The following is a 24,445-nucleotide window of genomic DNA, read 5'->3' on the forward strand; positions in this document are numbered from 1 at the left end:
CACCCTCACTCTCCCTCATCTACCATAGGGCATCCTGCTGCTGCTTTCAAGCTAGAGGGCCTCTGATTGGCCCTTCAGCTTCGAGGGCTACCTGATGTCCTTCATTGGATGGCAAGCCCGTCCGCTGGCCATTGATTAGCCGATCAGGGAAAATTACAGGTGCGTCTCTGTTTCTGACACAGTATCTGCTCATGACCCCCTTTTGACCCCGACAGCAGGGTCTGGAAGCCCATAGGAAAATCTTTCCTCAAGTAAATCCAAATGACGACAATTTGGAATTATTTTGAGAAATTGACACAATTGAGATAATCTGAGTTTAATCACTCCCTTTGCTTTAGCAAACCAGTGCTATGCATGTTCAGTTTGACAATTTGTAAGGTGTTGTTTATTGTGTGTACACAGAATGCTGGCATGTTTGTGAGTCTCTATGGTAGCATTTTTATTATTGTCAGATTTTGATATGTCTGATCTATCTTTGTTTGTTTCCCACAGTGGATTAATGGTTATGCAATCAAAGTGTCTGTTTCTATGGTTGTGTCTGTGTGTATGGGAGGTGGCCAAGATCCCAGTTACTTCGTTGATCTTGGGGATTTAGGCATAAAACACCACAGGTTCCTTAATTAAATAATAGACGTTAGGGGCTATTTTCACATTGAGGGGGAATATTTACACTGTAAATACTCCCTCAGTATTCTATCTCCTTGAATTCTTAACCCACGGTAAAGAAATATTAATTAAAAGCGTTGCTAACAAGAAAATTGCAAGTGCCAGAGACAACTTCAAGATAGAACACAACAACTGTAGCAGATCTGTATTACATCACTGGGAGAATTGTACATCACTGGGAGAGCTGAATATCATGTTATTATAATGATTTCAGACACAAGCAATGCAATAATGTTTTGAACTGAATTAAGTCATTACGTTGTGTGCTCATAAATAGCACTGGAAAACTATACGAGTGACTTTCTGACAGCTATGAATGTCCCTTTGGGGCCTAATTGACTTAACAAACATACACTTACAAAACATTCTCTAAAGGTTATTGAAGCAGTGGCTCTAAATACAAATGACAATGAAGCCAGGTTACACTTAACTGGGGAATAACAAGAAATACCCCAAAGGGATTGTGTACATGTAGCACCTGCCAGATGGTTCCAGGGCTCTTGAGAGAATAGTTATTAACATTAAATTTATTAAACATTACAGCAGTGATAACACTTCAAAAAGTGCTTCAGTGGCTGTAAAGGGCTTTGAAATGTCCAGTTGCCAAGAAAAGCATTATATAAATGCAAGTCTTCCTTTCTTTTAAAAGGCAGCTCAAGAGGTTACTTTTTAACATGGAAAACCAAGGACATCATCAATGTTAGTAAAAAAAATATAGATGGGAAATAAAATAAGACCACTTTCTGTCTTCCTTTCCCTTTTTCATCATTCTTCCCTCTTCTCAGCCTTTATCCTGTTTGTCCTTGCTTCCTGTTGTCTTTTTGTGGTGTTGGTAGGAGTTGATCCTTGGTTTCAATGGCTTCTGCAGTTGATTAGTCGGTGTTTGTCTTTTTGGGTGGACTCAGCAGACCAAGCAGGTTCTGGGAGAGAGAAGATTTCTTGTTCCCACTAGTTCTGCAGTTAAAACACTCGAAGATTGCCTGGCTTCTTTCAGCAGAACAGCAGTTGATTTCTTAAACCCTTGTTCTTTGACTCCCAGTGGCAGAGAGAAAACCCCTCTGATGTCTGAGAGTTCTTCTTGGGGGGGTTCCTGGCTGTTTCCGCTGAGAGCTGTGTGCTGCTATTGTGTCTCACACACACAAGATGGCTTCTTACAGCCTCCTTTATACAGTTCAAAAAACACAAAAATTACTGCTATATTAATTTTCAGTCATTTTTTCACCAGGCAAAGTAGTTAATTACATTGTGGTCCTTTGAAGTCCCTTCCTGCCTCCTGTTCATTCAGAAGCCAAGGAGTTTTTACCCCTTTTAGAGAATACAATGGGGATCCCTGGAGAATGTTCATTGTATCCTCTAAAAAGCTGTGAAAACCCCATTTTAAATGACTCTTCATAGCCAGCTCTAAAGATATGAGGTTTGAAGATCGAAATGTATCTTTAAAACAGTTGCCCTTAAAATCTGTATTATCATAATTACATGTTCATGACAGGAGCAAATCTGGGACTTCAAAAAATTTGTCAACATTAAAGATAAAAATTCACCAAAATCAAATTTTCTCTAATCGTACATATGCCATTTACTGTTTTTAACAATCAGAACAGTGGAATCAACCAAAGCATAATAAAAAGACATTATATTTAACTTTTAAAGGCACCTACAACTGAGAGGAATAGGGAAATATTTGTTGATCATACAATGTCCTGTAAATTATGAATGTTATTGCTGGAAATGAAGCAGATAATGCAGAATGTATGGAAACAGCCCAAAACAGCCTTATTTTAAAAATATACTATAGATAAAATCTTGAAGTTAGCTCTGCCTCAGTATCATTTCATCCTTCTTCTGACATTAGTCTAGCACTACCTTAAATATTTCATGTTTTAGTTTGTCTTTTTGCAAAATGAAATGTCCAACATGCCACCCACAAAGTGGTTAACATTGAAATGTCACAATCTGACTTACGGGTCAGCAGGAAGCCTTCTGTTACCCGCACAAATATGACCGGATTATGAAATGTGAAACCCCATAATGGTTAAGAACCAATGGTTAAGATCCAAGAAATGAAGCTCAACAGAAAGAAATCATTCAAACAACTTGGATTTAGATAGCACATTTAATGTAGCAAATTATCCCAAGGTGTTTCACACCAGTGTAATCAGGCAAAAATGAACACCAAACCAAAGGAGGAGGTATCAGCAGCTGTGCTAACTTAACTGGTTTCAACCAGGGTGATGGTAAGAGATATAAAATTGAATATTGTCTGTTGAGTTCCCAGGTGGGGCTAGGGTTGAGAGAGAGAAAAATGATGTTGAAGTAGAAGATCAGTCATGATCTCATTCAATGTCTGAGTGGGCTCAAAGGGCTGAATGGCCTATTCCTGTTCCTATTTCTTATGTTCTTATGTTCATTATTTTGCTAATACACAACCATATATAACTGGCCCGTCTTTCCAAGTGCCATATAGAGTGAAGGTTGTTGGGGAGGTGGGGGTTGGGGTATTGGGGAGAAACTAGAATTGGGGCAGGTAGAGCAATTCAAACTCTGGATCAAAGACCAGAATAGATTAGAATTGAACAACATAGGCTACTTTGTAGGTAGATTGGCAACTGGAGCACTCAGATTGGGATGAAAGAAGAAAAATGACACAAGAAACCTGAAGAGCAGTAAGGAAGTACAGAATCAATAGTTAAATTATAATGATTATTGCTAGTGAAAATATAGGTTTCTAAACATTTCCTGATGAATTGTTTTATTTTTCTCCAGCACTGCTCTAGGGTCATCCTCGATGTCATTGCTAATGTTTGTTGTACAGAAAAGAATGCACTTCTTTCAACTTCAGGCCAGCACTTTCACACTGGCTGGTCGCTTTACATCAAGATTATAAAGAAAGAAAGGGTCTCAGTGCTTTCAGGAAAGGGCACAGGTCTGTGAATTATTAGCACTTACAAGCATTGCTCAGGTTTTATTGATTGTTTTTCATTATTGTTGGCTACAATACAAATGGGGTTAATAATAGTCTACTAGAGTCTGTTAGCTGTTTCTCCAAGGTACTGAAATACATATTATAATCCTACAGCTGAAGTCAATCACTATGCATTTCAGTTCTGGTTTCTGTCAAAAGGAATGGGTTAACATGGGATTAGAACCACTGCTTGTGTGGAGGATAACCACTAACAGGGGTTGGTTGGGCTGAGTTGCTCGTTTCCATATTGTAATTTCTATGTAATTCAACGTAAATGAGATTTTAACTATTGACCAAATGCACATGGGTTTGTGTTCTATTGGCATCTATTCAATGTGCTGATAATTATGAGAGTTTTTGGTAAAATAAATCTGAAAAATATCCACTGGTTCGTAACTGAAAGAGATAAACTTAAGACAGTCACCAAAGAACAAAACAAATAGTTAGATTTTTATTACACAGACAGTTGTTGACATGAAACAGTGGTGGAAGCAAATGCATAGCAGCTTTAAAGGGACAGCGGATAAATATTTTAAAATAAAACTTTTTGAAGGGTATGGGGAAAAAGCAGGTGAATGGCACTAAATGTGGAGCTCTCTGAGAGCTTGCCTAGGTGCGATGGGCTATGACCTTTTTCTCTACTGTAAAATCCTATGATACTATGAACAGTGCCTTTGGTAACTGGCTGGACAACCAGTTATCACAGGTAGTCAAAGTATTTGGCTCAGGTCTAATAAAGCTCTCATTTAATTCCAAACATGCTATGTAATTGGCAAAATATGATCAACCATTTAATATAGTTAAGGAAATTCAATTTATTTTTAAAGGAGGCTTGGCAACAGTACCTGCTTAGAAGATCTGAAATTATATTTTAGCTGGCATTAAATAATGCTCAAATTCAGCCAGGTTAAAGTTTATGAATTGAGTTGCCAGTGATAATGGGGTCAACTTTAAACCTCCCTGTCTGGCCAGTGCAGTATAAAATGAGCAGTTGCTCGCTTGCTTGGACTTGATTGCCCATCCCATGTTAGTTCACCCCAACAAACTACTTCAAGGTCCACATGCAAAGCATGGCCACTAGGGGGAGGCTGGACTTGGCTGCTGGTGCTCATGAAATCGTACACCAACATGAGTCACCAACATCATCAGAGGAAGGGGTGGAATCTTAGGACAGAGGTTTCTGGAATGCTTTAGTGTGTTCAAACTCAAAAACACATTTCCCTTCTACAGGCAGTCCTCATAATTACAACGTAATTGGTTCCTGAATATCGCGTCTTAATTCGAAACGTCGTAACTTGGAACCGATTTTCCCATAAGAACAATGTTATAAATGGGGAATTGGTGCCTGAACCAAGGCCCGATACCCAATTTTCACCTAAATAACCCAGAACTTTGTACTCAATCAATTATAGATGAGTAATAGAGCAACATTAATGTATTTATGTTGCAAATAGCAATCATATTGACATAAAAATCACATAATAAGCTAAAAATATATATAGAAATTTAGTGCAATACTGTAGTAATGGCATCAGAACAGCAACTGAGCATTTTGAGTCAGGGAGATGGGCGGCGCAGAATGTCAATGCGCACTTAGGAACATTTGAACTTGTTTGCTGGCGTGGCATTGTAAAGTCGAAACTGACATGGAAAGTCAAAACAGGTTGTCAATTTATAAATGTCGAAAGTGCCGTTCATCGTAAGTCCAACGTCGTAAAGTCAAGGACTGCCTGTATTAAAGATCTTGGATAGGAACAGACACATAATTAATCAGCATTTATATAGGGCCTCATCAAGTTAAATTACTGCATACAATTATTTAGTTTTGGAGTGGTTTTATGTAGACATGCATGATAGGCATCTTACAGTTACCAGCATACCAGAAAACAATGATATAAATGACCAGTTGATTAATATTTTGAGGGAAATGACCTTTTTGAGTGATACGCAGTCTTGAACATCAGGTAAACAGGGCCCCATTTAATGTTTCATCTGAAAGACATCAATGCTAATAATGCAGCAGTCCCATGGTGCCAAGCTGGAATGTCAGACCATATTATGTGCTTATGTCCTGATGTGGGACATGAACTCCTTCTGGCCCAAAAGGTCATAAATGCAACTAAATAACCCAAGCTGATATGCATACATGCTCACTGAATATATTGTGTATTTGCTCCATAAAGAATCAGACTTACATTGAACATATTTAACCATGTCAGAACATCCTACAGCACTTCATTTTTAAAAATTAATTCATAGGATGTAGGCATCGCTGGTCAGGCCAGCATTTACTACCCGCCTGTAGTTGCCCTAGTTCAGAGGGCATTTAAGAGCCAACCACATTGCTGTGGGTCTGGAATCACATGTAGGCCAGACTGATAAGGACAGCAAACATCCTTTCTTAAAGGACATTAGTGAACTAGATGGGTTTTTACAACAATCGATAATGGTTTCATGGTCATCATTAGACTTCTAATTCCAGATATTTATTGAATTCAAATTCCACCATCTACTGTGGCAGGATTCAAACCCAGGTCCAGAGCATTACCCTGGGTCTCTGGATTACTAGCCCAGTGACAATACCACTACACCATCACAGGAAGCACCAACTTCCTGGGTAGCAGAGTCTACAGGCAGAGGATTAGCTTCCTACGGGTCTCAGTGGAGCAGTGCTTCTAAATGTTGCGATTGTCAGTCCGGGGTGGCAGATATCTGCAGCCCCCTAGAAAAAGCCCTGTTCCCTGTTGCACCTGGTGGTAATGCATTACCAGTTGGCTGTTAAAGTGACCATTGCTGTCAACTTTTTTGCCTCATAATCCTTGCAGGGTACTGTCAGAGACATATCCAGCATCTTCCAGTTGGCTGCACACAAATGCATAAGGCAGGTCACTGATGTAGTTTGCGAAGGCTGGCTTTATGTTAACTTCACTTGTGATGATGCCAGTCAAAATAAGCAGATGTTCAGGCTTGCATTTCTAGCTGGCTTCTCACAAGTGTAATGTGTCATTGACTGTACACAGATAGCAAACACCCAGACCCATTCTTAATGGAATATTCTTAAACCGCAAGAGCAGATGATGTGAAACAATGAGAAATTTATTCAGGTATGCAACAGATTCCTGGGGAAGTGCCAGGATGCTGCATCCCCAATTGATCCCTGTCAATTCATCTTGCAACGCTCCAAGCTTCCTGATCTGTTTGCACCTGTAAGCAGACTTAAAGGGTGGCTGCTGGGAGACAAAGAATATCTACTTCAAACTTAGTGCTGACACCTGTGAGAAACACAACCAATGAGGACATAGATTTAAGGTGAGAGGAGAAAACTTTAGAGGAGATGTGTGGGGCAAGTTTTTTACGCAGAGGGTAGTGAGTGTCTGGAATTCGCTGCCAGAGTTGGTGGTGGAAGCAGGTATGATAGTGGTGTTTAAGAGGCAGCTTGACAAATATATGAATAGGATGGGAATTGAGGGATAAGGACCCCGGAAGTGCAAAATGTTTTAGTTTGACAGGCAAAATGATCGATGCAGGCTTGGAGGGCGGAAGGGCCAATTCCTGTGCTGTATTTTTCTTTGTTCTTTATTTTTTGAAGACCAGGAATGGTAAAATGAAATCCGTATAACTACCCAATGTGTTATTGACAAAGTGATAAGCATGCTCAACTTGTGCTTCAGGTACCTGGACAGATCTGGTGGTGACCTTCAGTATCTGCCAGCCAGGATATTCAGAATGGTATGGTGTGCTGCACTCTGCACACATTCCCTAGCAGTGAGGATTGAAACTGCAGAAGGAACGAGGTGCAGAGCACATATTGCCTGCAGAAGAATCCATGGAAGATAAATAAGAATGTGAAAAAGGTGGTGACCCTAAGCACCAGCCGCTTAGTTTCCTGCCCAGGGTGCTTGGGATTCCATTACAGCTGTGAGGATCAGTTAGTTACCACAACTGGACCCATGTAATAACTAGAACTGACAGCTATCCTGCTTTCCCAATCAAAAGGATCCTTTGTCTATGACATCTTTTGATTATCTGCTCCTATCACTGCTTGCTTGTCCCTACAACCACCCCACCATCAACTTCTCTCCCCCCGCCCCCCACCTTAAACCAGCTTATATTTCACCCCTCTCCTAACTATACTTCAGTTCTGTTGAAGGGTCGTGTGGACCCGAAACGTCGACTCTTTTCTTCTCCACCGATGCTGCCAGACCTGCTGAGTTTTTCCAGGTAATTCTGTTTTTGTTTTGGATTTCCAGCATCCGCAGTAGTTTTTTGGTTTTATGGACAGAATTTACTTGTTCCTTTTTACTATCCATGATCAGTAAGTTGAAACAGGTGTCTGCTTTCTTACTCTTGGAGTATGTCCAAATTAAATAATTCAGCAGGAAGCTTTTATGAGTTTAAAAATAAAGGAGGTTATTTATTATCACACTTACCCCGAAATACCACAATGTTTCACTCACTTGTCCCACACATACTCTCAAACACACAAAGATTAGGTACAGTTGAAGGTAATATAGAGTTACAACTTATAATTACCTCAGTCTCTTTTGTGGCAGGCCTATAGTTTCTTAAATGCAGTTGATGCTTTGTAGTTGAAGTGAAAGCCTTATAAAGCGAAGGATTATCAGCTGGATGTGAGGTCTCTTGTAGTCAATTTCTAAGAGGTTGGTTCTCAGGTGAACTTTAACTGGATCAGGTTAGGGGAGTCATTCTCTCTCTCTCTGTTCGAATCTCCCGCTTTAAAGGTATTTGTTGTTAATTACCTTGGCTACTTGAACAACTTGCATCTAGTTTAATGACTTTCAATGGAACTCCCTGTCTACAAGCAGCTTCCAGCCGATTTAAACAGAAAACATAGCTGTCGTATCACGTGACCTTTTACAAGTTCAAAGCCCTTTTCCAAATAAGGTGGGTAGTTAGGTTGATTATACACCTTATACACCTTATGTTGTGGGTTTCACACCTTGAGTTTGAGACAGCCAGGGCATTTGTGTTTGAATGGCCCATTCAATTTGTTATACTTTTTTTTGTATTAGTTTCAAGAAAGGACATTGAGCCAACATCAGTCTGGAATGTTCCTTCTGTTTTCTTTTGAGACAAGGGAGTGGTTTCAATCCATAAAATGAGTCAGGTGACCCTTAGGAGGCCATCTTTTGTAGTTTTTTGTGTTCAGTTTTAAAATATAAATTTAGTTTGAAGTTCAGAATATACTGGGGTTTGGCATATCCATATACCCTTACGCAACCATGAAGATTTCATCTTCCATTTCCTACCATTTCTAAATGATGCAACTCTTATGGCTTTAGCAGAGGTAGAGACAGGCTGCTCGGTTTCCTGCCCCGATTGCTGGGAAGTAACTGCCCTATGCCCTCTGGGTTTTGGAGCCCCTGAGGGCCCTGCCAAAGACTGCCCCCCTTATACCTGGAAGAGCAGGTATGGCCATCAGGAGAGGATATGGCAACATAGCAAGTGAGAAACTGACTAAGGGAAGGATGAGAGGGAGAGGAGGGGGATTCCAACGGATGAGAAGTGAGAACTCTCTGAGTGGAGTTTTCATTTCCATGTCCCCTTTTGTCATTATGTGGCAGTCACATTGCACTGCTACCATTTATCTGGACAGCAGTTTGATGCAGATCCATGAGGTGCTGTAAAGCCATGGCTCAGATTTCTATCATCCTATTTAAGGTGCCATATGTTGATATAAAGATATCCTCAATGTATCCTGTGACACTAAACCACTCATGCTTGAGCTGGAGTCCTCCATTTTCTCTGCAACTGTGGGCCATTTGTTTTGATGGCATGTCAGTATGTCACAGATTTTCTACCACCCCTCAATGATTATCCTTCCCATTGATGGTGCCCAGGCCACAGCAACTTTGTCCAGCTGAGCAGGGTTTGGAGAGGGCTGTGCCCCCAGACACAGGCACTCCACAGCACTTCCTGTCACACTGCCTGCTCTTGAAATGTGAGGTATCAGGTGATATCCCAACTAACTGTCAAACTGGGCCCACTGAAGTGCACACATTGAGCTGGTGCATGGGAAGCATGAATACTGTGATGGTGCACCCTCATAAGGAATCGTCCACAGATTATTGTTGCATGCATGAAGGCCTTGATAGAGAGAAATATATGAATGAACACAAGGTAAGAATATTGCAACTTATCATTATGAAGATGATTATATTTAACCCATTGCTGAAATCAAGTCAACATGATTGAGTATTGTATGGTATATAGATCAATATTTAATTCTGTCACCAAGTGGCTTGGGGATCCCCATTTCTGATGGCCAGGGACACTGAGACACCCCTGATCTCGAGCATTTCCTTCTCTGCAGTTGTCAACCATGAGAATTGTGGGGGAATACCTCTGGTTCTCTCCCTCATCTTATGTTTGGTCTCTTCTCATGTAATGGGGGTAAGAACAGACCTATGAATGACTTTAATATCATGTGTTCAACCAATGGATGCAGTGCATTTGGTGAAGGTGACTATCAGAGAGACGTATCAAACTGTATAAAGATCAGGATGAGTGGGAGTGTTGGATGGATAGTGGGAATTTGAAGATGTGCATAGAAAGAGAAGGACTGGTGCGCTTGCGAGCGAGGTAAGTGTGAATAGTAATGTGATGGTTTATGCTGAGTACTGAGTACAAGGGGCTGAATGGCCCACTCCTCTCCTAAAAAAAACCCCTGCAAATTGGAGCAGTTGGACCAATGCCAGTACAGATTTGGTGCATCCTGCCCATTTGAATACGTTGCTTCCATTTGCTTCCAAAGATTGGCTGCAATGCATACCAATTTGTAACCCATGGTTTCCAACACAGATTCAGTTTTTCCATCATATGAATCTCCAAAGTCTCAGAACTGGCCAGAAGCCCATCCAGAACATTATCCTATTTTTCTCTTTCAGTCAACTAACCTATCATGTGTGATGGTCTCTGTCAGGTAAGGCGTGATATGTGTTGAACCATCTGCACTTGGGAAGCATGTCCTATTCATAGAAAGAAAGGTGGAGACCTTCCAATCAAAAACCTCCTATTCCTTAAGACAGTTTTGATAGCTTGTCTCTTTGTCCAAACATTTGGGCACCTCTTCAAAATCTCTCTATCTCAGCTCTGCATTTGCTTTTTCCCCCTGTCTCTGTGGAGCAACTTGGAATTGGTGTTAAATATTCATAAGCAAGTTATCACTGTTTCTATTTCTTGTATAATGCTGTTTGTGAAAGGCAGTCATGGTGAATGGTCTTCATCATGCTTAAATAGCAAAGAACTAAAATATAATTTATACCTCATTTACTTTCTGCTTTGTGAGGCAGTGCTAGTATATCAGGTGAGATATCTCGGCAAAAGCACATTAGATAGAATGCAAAAAATAACAAAATTTAGAAAATATAAAGGAATTTTAGCTATTTGGAGTTATATGGCATTACATGGCTTTCCTTCAAATATCCTATGCCTTTTTATAACGATGCTTATGGCTTAAAATGTAAAATATTATGGGCTTTAGCCAATAGATGGCGCCAGTTACTACATGGAAGGACTTTTCATCCACATCTCCTGACAAGTTAACATATCGTCACTGGAATGCTATATAGTATCTTAAGGTAGAACAATTACCAACAAAATCTGAAAGAAATCAAAACAAAACCCCTGTTCCTTTCTCTATTAAAGTTCACAATTATTTACTGAGTACTTCCACCTGGGTCTGATGCCCAATGTTTTTTCATTGCAATAAATTTAAATGGACTCCGTTAAAATCTACATTTAAACAGAGCTGCAAAGGCTTCAGTCATAAACAAGGCAGTTTTGTTTGTGCCGGTTCTACCTTATTTCAAATGCATCTGAGGCGGGCGGGGCAGGAAATGAGTTGGGCAGCTGTTCTGCTGCTTCCCATCCAATTATCATCACCTCTGGGATTTTGCACTGGAAATAATGACAGACAATGAATATGTCAGACCAAATATGGGTGACCATATTGTTATGATCCCCTTAGAAACTGATGATGTAAAAATATTTGAATTTTGAGTAACTGACTGGAAGGTTCAGACAACCATATTTTGAGTTTTTAAGACTTTCACTGTAATAAACAAACTAAAAACATTGTTTGAACACTATTCAGTTGGAAACTTATACTGTAAACTAAAGAAATGTTTCCCCCATTTAACTTTTAAAATGACTGCAAATCCCCCTCCACGGTTATACTTTACTTGTGGACTCCTTAAGTGGAGTCTTCATTCTCCAGGAACCAGTCTAAAGCTATTATCAGCTCCCAATGGCTTGCTTCCTTTTACCTTTTCCAGCCAGGTAACTACTAATCCCTAAACTGACTTTCACCGTGAGGGTTATCCTAAAGATTCCTCCCTCTTTCCAAAGCTAGGTGAATCTTCCAGCCTTGTTCAAATCCTCACAAACTTGCTCTCTTCAATCAGAGCACAATCTCCCACCCACAATCACCATGGTGAACAATAGAGATTGGTTACCTCTACCTCTCTGTTCTCTCTCTCTCTCTCTCTCAGATTCAGGGATATTTTAAGAAAAACCCTGTAAGCTGATATGACATGGTCATCTCCATGGCAACATGAATCACATGGGCCTTGTATCAATAGAAATTTGAATTAGCTGTCCTTTAGATCCCAACTCCATTTTATCTTGAAATTAAGCAGGCGGTTTAAAGTATAACCATTTACAAAACCTGATATTCAGAACACCTGTGAGACTTGGAGACTAACAGTCTACCCACAGTCATCACAGATGCCCTTGCCATTGTCTACCTGTGTGAACATTTTGCATCTTCTCCCCAGTAAATCAGTCTGGACCTCACTGTCCCCATAGCAACCAAGCCACCCAGGTTTGTTGTCAAGCAGGATTCAAAGCAAGTCACAATTTCCTTCACTAGCCCGTTTTACCTTAAATTAAACAGACAGTCCCAAAACATAACAAATTTATAAACTTTGTATTGAACAAAATTCAAAATAGAAAGTAATAACAGTATAATGTCATACATCATATGTTCCTCTATTACTGCCAGAGAGAAGCTGAATACTGAGACAGCAACATGTTCCTTGTGTCTAATGCTGCTATGGCACAAGGAAGAGGATTTAAAAATTAGCAACCCTTGTAAGGAATGCAGTCATCCCCTGAGTTTTCAATGCCCCAGGCAGCTGGCCGCACTCTGCTGCTGGTGCTTAAGGCCTCATCCTTATACCACTCTCCTTCCCTCACCTCTCCCACAGTGGGCTCTCCAGCTCACATCTCACTTGGAAGCCCACCAAAATAATAATTAGGCTGATTCTGGTAATTTTGCTTCTTGAGGTCACTTCCTGGCTAAGTGATTCTATTGAAAATCCAAAATTCACTTAGTTGTTCTTCCTTTAAGATTAAAAACTTATCAACTGTGAAGTACAAATACTTAAAATTAATCAAAATGCATAATTGTTCATGTGATGATTCAGAAATCTTCCAAACAGCACACACCTGGACAATTCCCCGAAATACGCTATCAATCTTGAACATCAACATGTTCCTTTCAGGTTTTTAGATAGGAATCGCTAGACAAAAAAAGACCAAGATCCATCTTCTGACATCCTGATATATGCAAGATACAGCAATGATGGAGTTGTTGACTAACCATAGCAGTCAATCTATATCAATTATTCTACAACAGACCCAGGCATGAAGTGTTGAAAGGCCTATTGGTGCAAAACTTTGGGAATCAGAAGTCCAAAGACATCTGCTTCACCCAAACATGATACACTTACCACATAATATATCCCTAAGGAGTATGTTCTGTAGATTAGCCAGTCGCTCACTGATAATGTTTCTGCAGATTAGTTTTGAATTTACTCCACTTCAAGCACAGGTTAAATCCTCTAGTTCTGCTGTTTTGCTTGAGATGAAACAACTTGTCATGGTCTACAATAACTAGTCCGCCTACAATCTTAAAAACAGCAATCATATCCACCTCGCAAATGCTTTTTTCCATGACAGCATGCCAAATTTACATAATCACTCATCTTAATTGAATCTCTCCATCCCTTCAATTGTTCAAATCCACCGGTTGCTTATTCTATTCAGCTTTATAGCAGTTACATGTCAGGTTGCTGCTCCCATATGATTGCCAAGCACTTTCAGACCCTCCCCAAAATGAATGTCACCCGACCTGCTACTTGAGTAGGCACAGGGCTAAAATGTGGTGTATGGGAGTATTCCTGACCTTCTGCCTCACCTTTCTCTCTCTGCACCCATGGAACACCCAAACTTGGCAGATGGGCTTCTGCTGTGACTGTCTATGAACCGGAGATGTGAAGGTTCTAGGAGCACCCTTAGGAGACATGCATCATTGTTGCTCCTCCACTACAGAACAATTTTTGTGTCTCAAGCCCTTTGAATTGTTGCTCCCCAGTGCCAGAGGGTAAAGTGGAGACAGCTCTTCTGTCAAGCTTTACCATTTTGCTGCCCTCTCCTCTTCCATCATTCCTAGTTCAAGACCCAACCAGCAGATGGATCTGAGCTAGGAGTATCAGGGAAATGAAATATACTTAAACAATAATTGTGCATATGTTGAGTGAGGCCTACTTGTTCTTGGTTAAAAGAGTTAGTGAAAAGATAGTCATTCTTTTTGGTATCACTACTTTCTTTATTACTGTTAATTTGCTTAATTTTTGTAAGTTCTGGTCACTGATTCAATAAATGTTTACTTGGCGTATCTGGAATGTACGTTCATATGTTTATATGCTGGCCTCTTCCTCTAGTGTAAACACTGATACAAAGTATGCTTGCTATTTCCTTATTTTTATTCAAAATATTACTACTATCATTTTTAAAGGGCCCACATAGCTCCTGACCACTCTCTTTTTCCTAATATAATGGTAAAAATATTTTGTGTTGAATTTGATATTTTTTGCCAGTTTCTTTTCATACTCCCTTGCTGTATCTCTTGTTATCAGTTTTGTTACTTATTGCTTTTCTTTGTTCTTTTCCATTTAGCAGGATCTATGCCACTTTTTGTATGGTTTTGCTTTTAGTTTTATATTGTCTCTTACCTCTTTAGTCATCCACGTCTGACATTTTGACAAGTAGAGCTTTTGTCTCTTACGTTGGTATAAACTGGTTCTGTATCACAATAAATGCTTTTTTGAACACCTCCCACTGATCTTCCATCAAATTACCCATTAACCGATTTGTTCAGCTTACTATGGACAGTCTTTGTCTCATCCCAATGAAGTCAGCCTTATCTAAATCTAGAACCTTACTAGCTGTTTCGCTTTTCTCCCTTTCAAACACAACATTGAACTCTGTTATAATCGTTATTGTATAAATGTTCACACACCATTAGACTGTTAATTAAGTGTGGTTCATTAATCAATGAAGAACTTTAAAGAACACGGTCAAGTAAATGTTAAATGTTGTGGATTGGAAAAGCTTTGACCTCTGACTTGGACTTTTATAAGCTGTTACATGTCACTGAGTCATTCTAGAAGGTACACTACAATGAATGTTCGAACCTCAGGTGATGAGACAGTCACTAATCTTACAGAAGGGAGACTATCAGAAATTACTCAGCCTTCCACACAAGTTCCTGTTTTTTCATGTCCTTATTACACTCTTCAAATAGCTAAGACTTTAAACCTTCAATAAAGTACCAGATGATATTAAAGTCCACACCGCTCCTTGTGGCGATTTATTATATGTCATTATTTGTGGACTTAATTAACAGATTCAACTCATGGTTTTAGAGTTGGAAGCTATACAATCATGTTCCTATGTAGTATCAAATCATACACCATTATTGGGATTGCATATGTCTATTCCATGTGGTAATTGATTAAAAATACCTGTTTTCTCATAAAAAATCTTGTTCACAATTATATCTTTTTTTCAGTAACAGCAACAAAACTGAATGTGTTCAACAGAAACATGATGGGTGAAACATGCTTCTGAATCACCTGATTTCTGACTAACTTTTATGCTTTCTTATTTTTACAGTTTGCTAAAAGTCCTCCCTTCCCTCTCCCCCAACCTCATCTCCACAGCCAACAAGTTTTATCCCCTTGATGCATGTGAGACAGTTTCTGTTTATACTCCTGTCTCTTCCAAGATTGCTAAATATTTAATGAAGATTAATTTATGATGAGTCAGGGCTTATTGGTACAGTATTTAATGTGTTCAGATGGTGGTATGGGAATAAGAATTCATCTGCTTGTTCTGTTCAATATTTCCAGCACATTATATGTTCATAATATCACTACACATGGAATCCAGAAACACTGGTGTTATGTTAGTGGGGGCACATAAAATCCAGGACTTAGATTCTAAAGTATTATACATACTTAGGTACAAAATGCAGTTACATACTGTAATAACTAAAAGCTGTTTTGACAAAATTACAGTAGTTCTCAACTATATGGCCAGTTTGCAAAGAGAACTCTTCTATTAAACCAAGCTCAGCCATTTTTGCTTTTGACTTAGATGTTTGTTGATTCAAGTCCCACACTAATATTTGAGCTGCAACAATGATGGAGTGTGGCTTCATCAGAAGTACTTGGACTGACATATCTCATATAAAGATCCCAAACTAGAACTTTACACTCCTGCACCACCCAGCCTGCAATTTTGCACCCCTTCATTTTAATGGGTGAAAAATTAGTGGTGGGATAGCACCAAAGTGGAACACCCTGGCTGCCATGTTCAAAGAGGAGAAAGGCATTCTTCTGGGATCTTGGTTAGCAATCCTTTCTGGATCAGCATCACCAAAAACAACTTAATTGGTCATTTATCTCATTGCTGTTTGTGTGCAAAATGCCTGCAGTGTTTGCCTATAAAACAGTTGCTGTACTTCAAATTCATTGCAATGCAAGGTCCTTTGGGGTCATGTTAATGCTGCATTTTTTTTCTATGTCCTGCTGATTTTACACAGTAACAGCAGATCACCAATAGGTGTCAGTATAGCTGTGTGTGCTTATAAATCTTTTGCATCACCCAGAGTCTCAGTGCAACACCCAGAAAATCATGTTAAGGCAGTAATTAATGAATCAAATTAGTGTGGAAAATCCCAAGTATTCATTTGAATGGAGACGATAGATTTATCATTCCAATTTAAATTAGGGAAGAATATGTGGTTAATTTGATTCAAACATTTCAGAGATAATTAAATTGTGTTATGTTTTTCTCACACCAAGGTCTGTAAGACTATGTTCACATACATTTTATATATAATTTTACAATTGGTATATAAAGGTATAGGTGCCTGGGTGAATTTACGCAAGTGAGAAAGATCGCAAAGATGTTCATTCATCCTCAGCTTTATTTTTAAAAGTATTATGTCCACTATAATTACATAATGTATCACTTAGTATATACCAGTGTACATTAATAAAATTTTTTGAAATGTACTAACTCTTCAGAGAGAGTTCAGAGGACATTAAATAACAAGTTATATTTTAACCAGTCACAATTGGTTGTAAAATAACAAATATAATAAAGCAAAACAAAACCTTACTGAATCAATTTGCTTTTCCAATTTTATTCTGAAGTATAGCTGTGTTTACCAGTTACAGCTGGCCATCAATGTTTTCTTGTTACACTGGTAAAACCAGAATATTTATCAGATGTAGCCACTGTGATTGAACTACTGAAAGCAAATGACACAGTTAATTTTTAACGGAATGGTAATTCATTAACATCACATTTTATTTTTAATCTTGCAGCACCATACTAATAGCAATAATATCAATCCTAAAAATAAATTAAAAGTAATTTTATTCCTGAAAGTCTCTAAGGGGTGATCCTTCTATCTAATAAAAAGTAAATGCAGTACATCCATAATAAAGAACACATTTCTTCATTTAAAAAACGTCCTTGTGAATTGTGTACTTAACAAGTGTAAGTGTTTGCAGAAAGTTATCACAAAAATACCTAATGCTTTAGGAGACAGCTCAGTATACATTTTAAAACACGTTTCTAAAAGAAACAATAGGGCAAAGTATAACCCAGGAGGCAACCACATGAAACAAGCAGCTCTCTTAGATTGTAATATGCTGCAGTTTGGTGTTAACAACATGTGAAGGAACACAAGTGGGAGGAGCTCATACTCTTTCTCAGTAAGATTGAGACCATCTCTTCCTTTCCCATGTTCACCAAGCCAAATATCCCCCAAGCTTTCCCCAATGCCTTAGCTCAGAGCTTGCATCATTTGCTAATTCTTTCCTTCACTCCCTCTATGAGCTCATCTTGTTTATGAGACCCACCTCCTACTGTCGTGATCCTATTCCCATTAAACTGCCAATCACCCAACTTGCCTTCCTGGCCAGTTGATATTGTAAATGGCTCCCTTTTCTCAGCTACTGTCCCTCCATTTCAAATCTACCATTAACACCATGCTCCTCAGAAAACCTACCCTTGACTCCACCTTGCAAACTACTACTGCAACCTACTACTGCATCTCCAACTCTCCTCTCCAAAGTCCTTGAATGTGTTGTCACTTCCCAAACCTGCACCAAGGTGTCGACCTTGCCACATTAATGAAGTGTCCTAATTAAAGTGACTTATATACATTGACACCATACAGCTCTATCTCACCATCGCCTCTCTCTCTCTCTCAATATCCAGCTCTACCTCACCATTGTCTCTCTCTCATTATCCAGCTCGACCTCACTATCGTCTCTTCTCTCAATATCCAGCTCTACCTCACCATCGTCTCTCTCTCACAATATCCAGCTCTATCTCACCATCGTTTCTCTCAACATCCAGCTCTATGTCACCATCATCCCTCTTTCTCTCTCAATATCCAGCTCTACCTCACCACTGTCTCTCTCAACATCCAGCTCTACATCACCATCATCTCTCTCTCTCTGTCTCTCAATATCCAGCTCTACCTCACCATCGTCTTTCTCTCAATATCCAGCTCTATCTCACCATCATCTCTCTCGACATCCAGCTCTACCTCACCATTGTCTCTCTCAATATCCAGCTCTATCTCACCACCACCCCACTTGACCCCTCCAAAGCGTCTGTTGCTTGTCCAAATCCAGTCCTAGATGAACTGAAGTTTCATTAAACATTGGGAAGACTGAAGACTTTGACTTCAATCATTGCAACAAACTCCATTCCCTAGCTACCATTCCCTCACTGGCTACGGTCTCAAACTGAACCGGATTATCTGCAATCTTGGTGTTCTGTTGAGCCTGAGCTGAGCTTTTGAACCCATATCTTCGCCAGCACCAATTACCTCCATCTCCATAACATAACATTTCTGCCCCTGGCTCAGCTCATCTGCTACTGAAACCCTTGTCCATGCTTTTGTTACCTTCAGACTCTATGATTCCATTGCTCCCCTGGCCAACCTCTCACCTTCCACCCTTCATAAACCTAAGCTCATACAAAACACTGCTGCCTGTATCCTAACTTACCTCATGTCCCATTCACCAATCACCCCTCTGCTCATGGAAAGACTTGATTTTTAAATTCTTACCCTCATGTTCAAATTCCTCCATAACCTCGCTACTCTCTGCCTCTTTCCCCATAACCCCATCTCTACCATGCACCAACTCTGGCACATTTTCTACTTCCTTCGTCCCAGCACTGCTGGCCTTACCTTCAATTACTTCCACCTCTGAAATTCCCTCCTTAGACCTCGCTCTCCACCTTTAAGGCCTGTCAACCTTTCTTTGATGTCGTTCCTGTCTGCGAAATGTTTTACCTTGTTAAGTAAATACAAATTGTTGTTGATGATGCACAACAAAAAGGAGCATATGGTTTGGGTGAATTCTTAAGCCTTGTGATCGTGCATTTTGACAGAATGCAGGCAGTTTCTAAGCACAGACTAAAGTTTCGTTTTAAAAACATGCACATTACTGTAAGTGACAGCTCCCCACATGAGGGTTAGATTCCAAATAAGGCTAATCCCAGAATATAACATACTTTAAAATAATCTTACTTCTACTCCAATCTCCAATTATCAGTTGGTTTATCGAGTAAATTCAAGCTGTCTATGAAGTCGATCCACACTCCTCCCTAATGAGCTCGATTTTAAAGGCGATAAAAACTGGGCAGATATCAGGAATAATAATTGTTTTAAACGGCGGCGCCACATCTCCTCGATCTGGCAGAGAGGAGTGAGAAAAAAAAGTTGGAGGTAGTGGCAGGGTGCCAGCTGACGTCAATGGCAGGAGCTCTGCGGTTATAAATATAAGAACTGGCGAGAGCTTCCAGCAGCTTCAAACCTCAGCACAGTCAGACTCCAGGCACACTGCATCTCAGCTCACCTAGAGGTATAGAGTACAAAGTTGAGACAGTGCCATCTAACCGATCGAGAGGACTTGTTGCTGAGCATTACTTACTCTTAAAAGTTTTTTTTCGCGAAGGGTTGGTAACCCCTTCTTTCACTTGTTGCAACCACGGCTTTCATGCAAAGTCTGACCAGTTGGGACTCGCGTTGCGACTCGCCATGTTTCCAGACGGCTCAGACTTACACTAATTTGATGGAAGTGGCCAATTTCTACGAGTCGGACTGTTCCCTGAACAAGTTGCACCGCGACCGTTCAATGACAGATCTGGGCATCGGAGACAACGAGAGTGCCATCGACTTCAGCTCTTACATCGACCCGGCCACCGCCTCGGCAGCAGGGGGCAACTTTGAGCTCAGCAGCGACCTCCTGACGGATATTATGCTGTCAGAGGAGTACAAGAAGAAATCCCTGCCCGACTACAACACCTACTTGTCCATGATGCGCAGCTCCTCGGCCGGCGCCAGGCACCAGGGCAACATCCTGAGCTGCACCCCGCAGTTCCTGGAAACCCGGCTGGACCCGGTGTTTGAGCAGAGCCCGGACGGTAAAAGGGTCAAGCAGGAGTCCAGGGAGGAGGACGGCAGCGGCGGCCTGTCGGCGGCGTCGGCCTCTTCCTCCTACGTGAGGCCGCTGCTGCAGTACCAGTGCGTGGCCAGCGGCAGCAACAGTAACCTGTCCACCTCCTCCCTGTCCTCGTCCACCCCGCCGGCCACCCCCAACTCGGCCGACTCCAGCCGGGCTGGCGGCAGCGGCAAGAACAAGAACAAGAAGCTGGTGGACAAGCACAGCGACGAGTACCGGCTGAGGAGGGAGAGGAACAACATCGCCGTGAGGAAGAGCAGGGACAAGGCCAAGCTGAGGAATGTAGAGACTCAACACAAAGTGCTGGAACTGACCGCCGAGAACGAGCGGCTCCAGAAGAGAGTGGATCAGCTGAGCCGGGAGCTGGCAACTCTGAGAAACTTGTTCAAACAACTGCCCGAGCACACCCTGCTCAGTGCATCAGGCAACTGCTGACATCCAGTGCACAGCTCCCAATATTTATAGATCTTTTCTTTTTTTTAAAAAAAAAATTAAAAAGGAAGGATACCGTTGACTTTTGCAAAAGAAGGTGATCAAAGGACTCTTTGTATATAGAGGAATTCTCTCAGTGTTTACAGCACATTGCAGAAACCGAGGTTATATATCGTTTAGATGACCTTATCTCTGCGTTTGAAACTGCAGGGAGAGGGATGAATGATGTTTATTGAAACCAGAAATGTGGATTTTTTTTATATATATTAATGTATATAAAATGATGCCGTGCTTAACTGTGACTTTGCTCAGTCGAAACACATGACGCAACAGCGTGTAACTTGCCAAGTGTGAGATTCATTGTAATTGTCAGATGACAGAAACGTTTTTCTTATTACAAATGTCTCGGGGCCTTTTTCCCCCACCAGAAATATTCTATTTCTTTATTTCTTACGTATGTATAGGTTTGGAGGGGGGGTGAGGGGGTTCCTGCTCCTATTGAGACGCGTTACACAGCATTACTGTAGATGTATTGAATATTTTTTAAAAATATAAGTATTATTTTTGACACAGAAAGTGCTTGAACTGCCGTTTTGTAACTTCTCGGGTGGCGCCGCCTGTCCCCCAAGAGACGGGTCGAGGCTGCTGCTGTGAAATAAAGGTTATCTCTTCCACATTTTATACTGGCTCCTCCCCCCCCCCCCCCTCCGGTTTTTTTAAAATGAACTCGATATTTCGGACGTAGTTTGTTCGGCGGTGGAGCGGCGATGTTTTCAGCAGTTTTTAAATCAACGCTGAAATGTTTTCATTTGAATTGCGTCACTCCAGCAAGTGACTCAGCATGCAAGTGTATTGCAGAACATTTTATTCTGTTCACTTCAGCACTTGAATTGGGTACAAAGTTGGGAAATAAATGGTAGATATTTACATTTTAGGAATATATGTTGATTGTTGACTAAAAGCTGCAGTATCCCTTTTCCAACCAAGTTGCTGCCAGTTTGGGTAAATTCTAAACCGGTTAAAAGTAGGTCATCTCCGGATAGATTGTGAAACAGGTCGTAAATGAAGATGTGCCGATCATTGTGGCTCTACGAAGTTACGTAAGTTATTAAAGCGAATAGAACTTCACTTGAGGGACCAGGTGTTCTGTTAAAGATTACGTTGTACGATAACCAGGAAAAGGAATGCTGCAATTTTAAATCAACTTTGATTGTGGGTCAAAGAAATAGCAGAAATTATTTTTATCAAATGAGCAATATTGTATTTATTTTTCTCTTTTCAAATCGAATTAAAATCAGTTTTAGTGCAAAAGCAAATATCTGCCTCGCCCCCTTTATTTATTTATTTATGGTTTTTTAGGTTTATATTGGAGACCCTATGCTTGGAATGACCCATGCCATTTTTCTGTTATGCCCCCATGCTGTCAGGCCTCCACTTTCCCTGAACTAATGAAGAGGAGGATACATCAGAGCAATGCAAGCAGAATTGTCTTCTGATGTTCCCTCGGTTGGGGAAAGTACCTTTTCAGCTGGTGCCTTTTTACGTTGCTGCTGGGAGATCTGTAGATCACAGGAGTAGATTCTGCAGCTTAGTATACCAATGTAATTGCCCTCTCCTACAGTCTCCAGTACAGTGCATTACCACATGTCCTACCATTTTGCAGCATAGTTTCTCAATGCAGTTAACCTCTGTGGTGTCATTCTGCAGTATACTCACACTGCCCTTCTATTTTTACAATTCAGCACTCTATCCCATGACATTCTGCCCTGTACAATCACAGTGATTTGTTCTATTTTGCAGTGTTGGTGCACTAATCCGTACCCTCATTAGTGTGTTGGAGCACTGACTGCAGCTTCCAATGGTGTCAGCTGTGGCTCAGTCCATAGCACCCTCGCCTTTGAATCAGAGGGTTGTGGGTTCATGTCCCACTCCTGGAAAAACCAAGAACTGTGATTGTACTCGAAAGAAGTTGCAATCTGTGACTGTTGGTAACTCGAAAGAGTTTCCAATGCAGTGCATTCTCTACTATTCAAGGTAGCACAACACTGGGTGCTCACACTGCAGCACAGTGTATTAGTGCACTAACTCATTGTCCTTCCATTCTGCAATGTAGTGGGTTGGTGAACAAACACTGTATCCTATTTTTGCCATAACATTAACCAAAGTCCTCCAAATATGCAGTGCAGTGTGCCAATGTATGAACCCAGCTCCTCGCTTTTTGCAATGCAGTATGTAGACATACATGCCTACTGTAGTGTACTGAAGTACAGTATTATAGTGACACAAGACCATATCTCGAGCAAAGTAACAACAATGTCCTGCAGTATTGTAATATGTGCCAGTGCTCCAACCCAATTCATTTATTCTGCACATTAACCGATCCACATGTTCTCCCACATTGTGACCTGATGGCAAAACACAAATTTTCTGTTTTTTATTGTACTTTCATGTCTTTAAAGCATTTTGGGATGTCCTGAGGTTGTGAAAAGAACCATATAAATGTAAGTTTTTCAATACAACTTAACTCTTGTTTTTAAAAATTTTTTTCATGGGACATGTGCATCGCTGGCTAGGCCATTTTTTTTGCCCATCCCTAATTTCCCTTGAGAAGGTGGTGGACTGCTGCAGTCCATGTGGTTTAGGTACACCCACAATGCTGTTAAGGTCCCAGGATTTTGACTTAGTGACAGTGAAGGAACGGTGATATATTTCCATGTCAGGATGACATGTGACCTGGAGGTTCAGGTTCCCCTGCATCTGCTGCCCTTGTCCTTTTTGGTGGTAGAGGTCTTAGGTTTGGAAGGTGCTGTCTAAGGAGCCTTGGTGAGTTGCTGAAGTGCATCTTGTAGATGGTGCACACTGCTGCCATTGTGCGTCGGTGGTGGAGGGAGTGGATGTTGAAGATGGTAGATGGGGTGCCAACCAAGTGGGCTGCTTTGTGCTGGATGGTGTCAAGTTTCTTGAGTGTTGTTGGGGCAGCACTCATCCAGGCAAGTGGAGAGTATTCCATCACACTCTTGACTTGTGCCTTGTAGATGGTGGACAGGCTTTGGGTGAGTTACTCTCCACAGAATTCTCAGCCTCTGACTTGCTATTGTAGTCACAGCAATTATATGGCTGGTCCAGTACAGTTTCTGGTCAATGGTAACCCCCAGGATACTGATACACCATACATACATCAATACAGTCCGTTTGGTAGACACTTATCTTGAAAATATTTAAGTCACCAATGCTGTTTAATAAAAAAAGATTCAAAATCTGCAATAAACCACACCACTCTCCTATTGCCATTATTACAGTAAGGAACTGGTTACAAATCATCATTGCCAAACATGCCTTTACTTTTGTCAGAGAAATGACTGTGAAAGTGGAGAAAGCAGAAGAGAATTGTTATCATTATCATGACTTTTGCTGTTTTTCTTCCCTCTTTGAGCTCTCACAGATACCACAATATTAAATACATTTTCTTTCACTGATGTTTTGTGCTTTGGCACATTTTACTCAACTATTTTTACAGTTT

General features: G+C 40.6%; 1 protein-coding gene and 1 long non-coding RNA gene across 2 annotated transcripts; one reads left to right on the top strand and one right to left on the bottom strand.

Moving 5' to 3' along the window:
- Positions 1-300: 300 nt before the first annotated feature.
- Positions 301-19,211, bottom strand: LOC144688583 (uncharacterized). Its single transcript, XR_013578440.1, has 6 exons — positions 18,555-19,211; positions 18,421-18,474; positions 17,124-18,346; positions 11,451-11,548; positions 8,162-8,362; positions 301-1,824 (listed from the first exon to the last, which is right to left on the bottom strand). It is a non-coding gene; the product is annotated as an uncharacterized LOC144688583 (long non-coding RNA).
- Positions 19,212-19,831: 620 nt separating this feature from the next.
- Positions 19,832-22,241, top strand: LOC144688579 (CCAAT/enhancer-binding protein beta-like). Its single transcript, XM_078555321.1, has one exon. The coding sequence runs from the start codon at positions 20,029-20,031 to the stop codon at positions 20,926-20,928; it is 900 nt and encodes a 299-aa protein (XP_078411447.1). The 5' UTR covers positions 19,832-20,028; the 3' UTR covers positions 20,929-22,241.
- The last annotated feature ends 2,204 nt before the right edge of the window (positions 22,242-24,445 follow it).

This window comes from Cetorhinus maximus, chromosome 13 (assembly GCF_964194155.1).
Source record: "Cetorhinus maximus chromosome 13, sCetMax3.hap1.1, whole genome shotgun sequence".
NCBI lineage: Eukaryota > Metazoa > Chordata > Chondrichthyes > Lamniformes > Cetorhinidae > Cetorhinus > Cetorhinus maximus.

Bases quoted from the DNA above. Each gene is read 5' to 3' on its own strand.
- LOC144688579 (XM_078555321.1), top strand. From the start codon at position 20,029: ATGCAAAGTCTGACCAGTTGGGACTCGCGTTGCGACTCGCCATGTTTC.